The 9,594-nt window shown below is 51.9% G+C and overlaps 1 protein-coding gene across 1 annotated transcript in view; it reads right to left on the bottom strand.

Moving 5' to 3' along the window:
- Window positions 1–9,594, bottom strand: part of igsf21a (immunoglobin superfamily, member 21a) — a gene marked incomplete at both ends in the record, with an annotated part of 170,059 nt that overhangs the window by 3,522 nt on the left and 156,943 nt on the right. The window contains 2 exons of the mRNA XM_084440727.1: window positions 2,005–2,197; window positions 5,107–5,207. Coding sequence (XP_084296853.1) covers window positions 2,005–2,197; window positions 5,107–5,207 — 294 coding nt within the window. The remainder of the gene's footprint in view (window positions 1–2,004; window positions 2,198–5,106; window positions 5,208–9,594) is intronic.

The following is a 9,594-nucleotide window of genomic DNA, read 5'->3' as shown; positions in this document are numbered from 1 at the left end:
AGCGGAGCCCCAGAAATCAGTCAGATTCTTCTTTCTGCCTCTGCCTGCCTCCCTGGGGAGCCGAGTCGCTCAGCAGGCAATCACACAGTGTATTATGGGATGTGTATGGAAATGTATGTACATTATGGAGACACACGAGTGCCGGGCTCAGCCGCCGACTGTAGGCTTTCAGCGCCCTGCCCGTTATTACACCCTATTATTTGTGATGATGTATAATAAACTGTTTGCCAGAAGCGAGCAGGGGGCTCCAGAACTGCCACACCCCCCTCCTCTCCCTCCCCCCTAGTCCTTCTCCCCCTAATCCCTCCTCCTCCTCCTTCTCTTCCTCCCTCTACCGCTCCTTCTCCTCCTTCTCCCCCTAATCCCTCCTCCTCCTCTTTGTCGCCGTCCTCCTCCTCCTACCCCTACCCCCTCCTCCTCTTCCTCCCCCTACCCCTCCAACTAACTCCTCATCCTCCTCCTCCCCCTACCCCCTCCTCCTCCTCCTCCTCCTCTTCCTCCTCCTCCGCCCCTTCCTCCCCCCACTCTGCCAGGAGGAGACAAGTGTCTCATTTCAGGGCCACAGGAGAGGTGGGAGGGGCGGGGTCCCAAGGTTGGCTAATCACAACGTCCTACGTTTCGGCAGGAGTGGGAGCTAACAGGGGGGGGGGGGGGGGGGGGGGGGGCGCTTCACTGGGCACGTGGGGGCGCGGCGACCAGAGGTGCACCCAGGTGTTAAATAGGCACTGCCTCCGACCTCCCGGCAAAACGCCTCCCAAGATAACACCCCCCGCCCCAACAGAGTGGCGCCCAACGCCCAACAATTGGTCCATTTCTGGAAACCTTGCTCTGGGATGGGAGTGGAGGTGGGGATCGGTCAGTTGACGGACACATCGCACTCGCCCCACCCCTGGGCGGAGATCACGCGACGGGCGGCCTTCGGAGCTCCCGTTGATTTACTCTCTGATGGTACTGTGGCGTGTGTGTGTGTGTGTGTGTGCGTGTGTGTGCGTTTATGTGTGCATGTGTGTGTGTGCACGAACATGCATAAATTTGTATGCTAATCTCAAACCTGGACACTAGAAACCGATGCAGCTCTTTTCACACTAACGTAAATATCATACTGTACCATACTGTACGTGATCTCTTTACATATCTGGCTCTATGCCTTAAATCTGCATGACCTATATCCCTGCACCACATGCTTAGCTAACAGACAGGATAACACCCCCCCCCCTCTCCCACCACACCCATCATCATCATCATCATAATCATCATCATCATCATCCTCAGGGTCCTCTGCTGAGATGAGAACAGTGTTGCTGGGCGGATGATCGACACTTCTCCACTCCTGCTGAGTGTTTCTGAAAGGCTCTGGGGTGACACACAGCTACTGGCGGGCTAGCTAACAGGATGGAGATGTAGACTCAGGACCCGCTGCCTGCCTCCGAGGCTAACGACCAACCCTGGGAGTCAGTTAACGAGATGACGATTAACGTCCAGTCCCCAACGGGTCGCTGAACACCGGGGCTGGAGGAAGAGGCACACCCTCAACTCTCTCAACTACGATTCTATCCTGGCCGTCTGATGTGGTGATTAGCGGCGAACGCCCGAGACAGAAGGGCAGAGTGGGGGGGGGGGGGGGGGGGGCGGGGGGGTACGGTCTGCCTGTGAGAGCTGCTGCATCTCTGCTCACACACGGAGCGAGATTCACTCGGCTCTGACCGGCCTCCGAACGGCCTTGAGCTATCTCGTATTAACTCAACATTGATAATTCACGTCTACCAAAGACCCCATCGATCTCCAAAATTATTATTTTTTCTTTGTACACGAGCGGAATACACATCTTTATTGATTTGTGAAATGCTTACGGCAAAGATGTTCCCGGATAAACATACATATGAACATATACTGAACATAATGGAATCTTTCGTAATTTCGTCGCATTTTCTGCTGCTAGTGTTGTTATATTTCTGATGTGGCGCTCAGTGGGTGCTTCTTCTCAGCGTGCGAGAGCATCCTCACCGAACACGATGAGGCGGGTGTGCGTGTCGGTGGACCCCAGGGGATTCTGGGCCGTGCATCGATACATGGAGCCGTTGAGCTCCGCCGGCACCCTCTCCAGAACCAGCTCCTTCCCGTCTCGCTCGGCGCTGCCATCCAGGAGCCTGCCCCCGACCCGTGTCCAGGTGAAGAGGGGCTCCGGAAACACCTCGTTCTGCCCCACGGGGAGAGAGAGGAGGGAGAGAGAGATGAGAGAAAGAGAGTGAGAGAGAGAAGTTGGACGCTCTCCCGTCAGCCTCTCTTGTTGTATCTTTTTCCATACTTGCACCGCTGTGTCAGCATTGTGGAGAAATCCGAGAGAGGCTGGAGAAAGATAGCAGAGAGAGAGAGAGAGGAGAAAGAGAGAGAGATGAGAGAGATGGTGAGAGAGATAGCAGAGAGGGAAGAGAGAGATGAGAGAGATGGTGAGAGAGATAGCAGAGAGGGAAGAGAGATGAGAGAGATGGAGAGAGAGAGATGGAGGGACAGAGCAGAGAAAGAGAGAGGAAAAAGAGGAGGGAGAGACAGAGATGAGAGGTGGAGAGAGAAAGAGGGAGATGGAGAGAGACGGCATAGAGGCAGAGGAAAGAGAGAGACAGAGAGACATGGATTGGGAAAGAGCAGAGAGGCAGCAGGGAGAGAGGAGAAAGAGAGAGAAGAGCACAGACAAAAGACTACCGTACATCTCAAGCCAGAGACAAGAGGACAAGGGGAATATGAATAATACACGCTCAATTCCACCCTAATGCTGCCAAGTTAACAGCATGCATTAATAATCAACACATTTACAACAGTTTTTCTGCTCTCACTGGAAAATACATCTTTTCCCACAGGCAATATTTCATTCCTATCAAGGCCTTGACATGTTCATAGATTATGGGCTGTTCTTCTGCAGTGCATGGGTGTAAAGAGAGCCAGTCCCCGCTCTAACCCTGCTGGTGTCTCTTCTGATGCCCCCTGCTGGGCGGACTCTCTCTGGAAACACAGCTGGAAAACGTCAACGTCATTCAGCACAGCACAGAGAGATGCAGGACTGCCACTAGGACCATGAGGAGGGGGCTGGGCTGGGGGCTGGGCTGGGGACAGGCGGCGGTCAATCAAAGGGAACGATAAGTCATCGGGAGATAAAGGGGGGTGGGGGGGGTCAACGCACACATGGTCAAAGAATGATTGACTGTTCTCGTTTTGATGTGAATCTCTTTTCCATTCCATTTGTGTTGTTGCATGTTCTAGGGTGGACCAGAGCCAGAGTTGAAATGACATTTATAAGTTTTGACTAGTGTAAAAAGCCCTGGTTCACATTGTACACATTGCTTCTTGGAGAGAGCTGATGCAACACTGTGAAACTCCAATGTTGAGCAGCCTGTCAGGACTTCTCTTTCAGCGATGTGAATTGCGACCGGCTTCCTCTGAAGCATATGGCAGCTCTGGCCCGGACTCTCTTTGTGCGACCCAATAAGAGAGCTTAATGAAGTGGCCGTCCTTTGAGCCGGTTTATCGTGGTCACCACTAAGCTGGTGTGATTTTTTTTTTAACCTTTCAGAATGGCTGTGCTGAAGGGGGGGGGGGTGGGTTGTGGGGGCGGGGGGGGGAGCGGTGCAGCTCTCGAAAGCTCCCGGTTCACACGATGACAGTTAGTGAAATACGTTTGTTAGTCCGGGTCAAAGGTCGCATGGTGATAAAAAAAGTGCTGAAAGGTCCGAGCGAGACCTTCCTGTCACATATCCCCGTTGGCCTACCAGAGCCCGAATTAAGCCGCTCTGCTCATATGACAGTGCCTCTCTTATTTCCATATGGATTATAACACAGAGTGGGAATCAAACGACTCATAGAGGAACTCACACTGAACCCTCTCCACTGGGGGGATAAACATATCATGCATTTCGGAAACAATAAACCAGAGGGGATACTGATATCCTTTTTTTTTTATCATTGTACGAGAAGGCAGGAGAGGGAAAACATTAGTCTCCACGCTACAATCTTATCTACAGGTGAAACCCCAGAGCCTTGGCCCAGTGAAGGATAAGGGAGATTCTTATTTCTGGGCAATCGTGCACTGCTGCCCACTGCTGCCTGTTGCCAAAGTGCCGAATTAGCTGTATGTCACAGTCAAGCCTGTTTATAATGACCATTCTTAATGACATTCAGGGATGAAATACACTTTAATCTGTGGGTAGGAGAATACCACATATACACCTGTACAGTCTAACAACCTGCTGCGTTAAGCCTAACAGAGATGTGATGACATTGTAGCTCTTACAACGAACGTTCCTTAGCTCTAGACTTTCTGAAGCAGCGAGCGATAAGTAAGAGGCGAGATGTGTGTGCGCCGGGTCCATTAGCATGTCCTATCAGGATGAGGGTCCGGTCCTCCCTCTCCACCTGGCTGGCTCGCGCTGACAGCGCCCGTATGTCATCCCTCTCCGCCTGTCATCCCTGTCATCATCCGCACACCGTTCAGAGAGAGATAGAGTGCTCTGGTAGAGGACGACAGCTACACAGAAAGACAATCCCCCTGCTTTATAGCCCTCCTGTCTGGGATGTAACACCCCTCCTTTCTAACAAGACAGCTCTGCCACACACCGTAGCATGACATGGATGCATGTTGGTTTAGTGTGATAGCTTGTGTCATATCGGAGAAAGAGCTCCACCAGCGACTACTGCTTGACAAGGAACAATTTACTCAGGGTTTGTACATTTTTCACCGGAAAGTACAAACAGTGAACAAACTCAATTGGAACAAGAAACATTACCTCGCCAGAAGTCTTTTCCAGACCACACACTTAGTGTAGCTCCAATATCAAAGATTTACCATAAAACATATCCAACACGATTATGCTAAATATCAAACCTATACTGAAACTGCTTTTCACTACACTGAACTACTGGGTTGAGACTGTTTCATATTGTGACATTGACAGACTGAGCACAAGATGATGGTGATGGTGTATATCTCCTACCCTGTCAGAATGGTCGCTATATCAGGAAACTCACCAGGCTTGACTGTTCCATCTGCTGGTCGCTCCCCCCCTATCCCAGACTGAACGTGGCCCTCCGGTTTCATACCTCCCCCCATGCACTTACCCCTAGAGGTCCTACCTGGAAGCCTTGCACGGTGATGCGCACCGTGTCCCCTACCTTGGCCTTGGTGGGAGTCATCAGGAGCTTGGGGCCCTTGGGAGCCACTGGCAGAGAGAAAGAAAGAGAGAGAGAGAGTAGGTCGTGAGAGAGAGAGAGAGAGAGAGAGAGAGAGAGAGAGAGAGAGGAGACAGAGTCATTCTACTGGGCATTAGGAGGATACCGAGGCATGAAGCTGGCAGGCACCTGTTTTGTTAGAGAAGTGAGCGAGAGAGAGAAAGACAGAGAGAGAGAGAAAGAAGCAGAAAGGCAAATACAATTTCCTGTCAATTAAGGTCATAGGTCGAGGGGCTGGGGAACCGCCGCAAATGCTTTCATCAGCCGGCCGGGATACGGATTTATTCCCTGGAGGTGAGAGACGGGACTGAATTGGGTAGATACTCATTACTGGAGGAGGATGGGGACACGTCGGGGAGGAGTGTGGAGGCAGCGAGATAGGGAACACTGAGAAAGCTAATTCCCTTGTCATGGTACGGGCAGGAGCACCCAGATGGGTTTCATGACTGGGCCGATGATTGCATGCACAGAGATAAATTGAGTGATTTGCATAATGTACAAAAGTAAGAACACTTTATTCTTCCTCTCTGCGATGTGAAATTCAAGCACAGCGCGACGTCTACAGCGCGGGGCGTTGCGGCGACGAGGAGGAGGCGCGTTTCCCTGACGGGCGAACAGAGTGGGTGTACATAAACGGGTTGTGCATCGTTGCCGTGATTAAAGAGCCGTGCTTCGGATAAGCACGTGAGAGTATCGCGCTGGGCGGTTCCATATGTTCAGACAATGAGAACAAGTGCCCGCGATGAGGCCTGAACGCTGGTAAATCTTAAATGATTCAATCAGTTAAGCACACGCTTTTATAACCGGGACTTATACAACCGATCCGAACCGCGCTCTCGGCGTAAATCATTGGCTGCTTGTTTTCATTGACGAGCTAAACGGGGGAGGATAAATAAATAAACAGATGAATGACCAGGCCTCCGCACATATATCAGGCAGCGGAGTGTCCGGGGTATCTAATGAACCGGGATCTCTTCTGGGGAGAGGAGACACTCCAACCCCTGCATCAGACTAATGGACTGGGACGTCTGTTGTCATGGGGGATGGAAAATATTGCAAAATATTGCAAAAAAAAAATTGCAAATATTGTATCAGTATCACAGCCGAAGCTAACTCTCTTTCTCTCTGATCACAGTAGGTTCCCGCGTTGCTCTCCTTGTTACTGCTGTTGTTGTTGTTGTCGTTGTTGTATTTCCAGAGAAATGGATTCCAACGGAGACGTCACGCCGCGCAGGGTAACAAGACAGACGAGAGACAAGCCAGATTAGGAGACGACAGCGACGGCATTTCGTCGTCAATTCTAAATGAGAAAAAAAAGGAAATGATACTTGATCGACTTGTTTTGCATCAGGCGTTCTTGAAACAGATATCTTTGTGATCCCCCCGCCCCTCTCAGCCACATCAGCTCAGCCCCCCCCTCACCCCCACCCCCCAGCAGGGGTCCGGACCTCTCCACAGACCAAACACACACACGCACACGCGCTCACACAAATGCATCCTAAACAATAGTCTTCTAGAAAGTGGGCATCCGCTCAGCGATTATCATGGTCCGGTGTCAAGTGGTGGGTGTCCTGTATGTGTGTGATCACTCAGCCGGGCTTAATTATTTAGATGCGCCGGGTTCATGAATTCTGAATCGGAGAGGAGGACAGGGAGGCAGAGACCCCGGGTAGGGGGGGGGGGGGCAGAGGTGAACCCCCCGAGTCAATTTGCAATGTGGGCACGGAGATGACGGGACGGCGTGAATATTCATGAGTTGTAATACAACGGCGGTGCGTTGTCAGTCTGTCACTCTCGTCTCGTGCGCCAATGTCAAATCTACGTTATTATTTACGGTGCGGTTCCTTTATATTTCCTTGGCTGCAACATACCTGAGAGAGACGCAGGAAGCGATGTGTACGGCGCGACAGCTCCCCCCCACAGCAAAACAGCCTCTCACCATCAAATCAAGAACTGCCTGTTCAAGAGACAGAGCCCCTGGAAAACGGCCGGACAACGGTCTGTCTCTCCCTCCATGCTGAAACACTGTGCTGATCAGCTGTCCCCGGCGTTCGCTGACATCTTCAACACCTCACTAGAGACATGTCATGCACCAGCCTGCTTCAAGACCTCCGCCATCAACCCCGTCCCCAAGAAAGCAAGGATCACTGGCCTCAATGACTACTGACCCCTGTAGCAATGAAGGTTTTTGAGCGCCTTATTCTGAGGCATCTCAAATCCATCACAGATCCTCTCCTGGACCCCCTGCAGTTTGCCTACAGAGCCAATGGCTCAGTGGATGATGCAGTAAACATGGCCCTCCACTTCATTCTCCAGCACCTAGAGTCCAGAAGCACCTACGCCAGGATCCTGTTTGTGGACTTCAGCTCTGCTTTCAACACCATTCTCTCGCTCACTCTCGAGGGTGCTGCTCTCCCAGATGCGCGTGCCCGACCCCGCCCGCAGGTGGATCACAGACTTCCTGTCTGACAGGAAGCAGCACGTGAAACTGGGCAACTAGTCTCTCACTGCAGGACTATCAGCACAGGCTCCCCCCAAGGCTGTGTTCTCTCCCCTCTACTCTTCTCCCGGTACACTAACAGCTGCACCTCCAGTCCAGTCACCAGTCTGTCAAGCTCTTTGCCAGCTGTCCCTAAGTCATCACCCTCACCCCCTCCTTTTTTCTCTTGGCTCTCTGCTTTTTGTTTCCCCACTCCTGCTTAGCGGCTATACCTAGTTTACTCTACATTATTTAGGAGCCTGTCTGCTAAATGCTTATTGTGCCTTATTAAATAAAATAAAATATTATATTATGGACTACAGGGATAGCTAGAGTAACTATTTATGTACTCTATTGATAGTCATGTCTCTCTTATGAAGTATTTAGCCCATGTTTAGTGCTCTATAAATGTTTGTAGCCAATATACTTAAATATTTTACAGGAGCTTGCTTGATCATCTCATTGAGAGAGGTCAGGGGATAATTTTTACAGCTATCTTATTTCGGCCCCTGGGTGAACTGTTTTTGCTTTGCTTTTTGCTTCTCTCTGGAAAATGTAGGGGTAGGATCTTCAGTATGTCCATCCCCCCTTTTCTCTCTGTAAAGCACATTGTGTTGCCTCTGTGTATGAAATGCACTATACAAATACAGTTGATTGATTTGATTTGAGGTTTGCGGACGACACCACCCTCATCGGCCTCATCTCCGAGGGTGACGAGTCCGCCTACAGGTGGGAGATCGACTAGCTGCTGTCCTGGTGCGGCCAAAACAACCTGGAGCTCAACGCTCTCAAGGAAGAATCCAGCCTCCCTCCCCCCCATCACACTGAATGACACCCCAGTGACCACTGTTGACTCCGCCCGCTTCCTGGGCACCACCCTCTCCCAGGACCTCAAGTGGGAGCTGAACATCAGCTCCCTCACCAAAAAAGCACAGCAGGGGATGTGCTCCCTGAGGCAGCTGACGAAATTCAACATGCCAAAGGTAATGATGGTACTCTTCTACACCTCCATCATCAAGTAAATCCTCACCTCCTCCATCACCATCTGGCTTTCCGCCACAACAGACAAAGACAAGGCCAGACTGCAGCGCATCATCCGCTCCGCTGAGAGGGTGATGGGCTGTAGACTGCCATCCCTACAGGGCCTTCACGCCTCCAGGACCCTAAAACGGGCCAGAAAGATCGTGTCCAACTTCTCCCATCCCGATCACGGTCTCTTTGACGCACTCCCCTCTGGCAGGAGACTGCAGTCCATCTGGACTAGGTCCACATGCCACAAAAACAGCTTCTTCCCCATGACCATCAGACTCATTAACAAGGCTTGTGTTCCACCACGAGCCCCCCCCCCCACACACACACACTGACTATACCCCTTGTACCACTTGCACACGATCTCTGATTGTATCTCAACAGCACGCACATTACACACACTGTAAAACAACTCAATTCCATACTGAAGCGGGTGACATGTGGTCAGCTAGCTTGGGAGTGGTGGGGTGGTTGGGGGGGCGGGGGTTGCCGGCTGCTCCCCACCTCCCACGCTCGTATGGGAAAGGGCTATTTTTGAGTACTGGTGCCACGGCATCACCGAGCACTGGTTGGCACTGTATGAGGAGCAGTACAGTGTGGAATTATGGGAGCCGCTCCAACAGCGACAGTTGGTGTCCTACGTCATCACCCCTGAGTGGGAGGGGGGGGGGAATATCCTGCTGCTCCTCCGGAGGCCCCACATGGGGAGAGAGGAGCAGCGGCCCCCCAGGACGACCAGGCAGCCGGGCGCCAGGCAGCAGAACCAGCCTCCCCCGTTTCCACCCGCAGCCACGGCAGTTTGATGCTCAGGCAAGGTCCCCCGGGGTAAATAACAACAACAACAACTAGCAAGCCGCTCTGCCGGACTA

This window comes from Borostomias antarcticus (assembly GCF_949987555.1).
Source record: "Borostomias antarcticus genome assembly, chromosome: 7".
Lineage (NCBI taxonomy): Eukaryota > Metazoa > Chordata > Actinopteri > Stomiiformes > Stomiidae > Borostomias > Borostomias antarcticus.
Note: the sequence above shows the minus strand (reverse complement) of the source record. Positions and strands in the feature narration are given on the sequence as shown.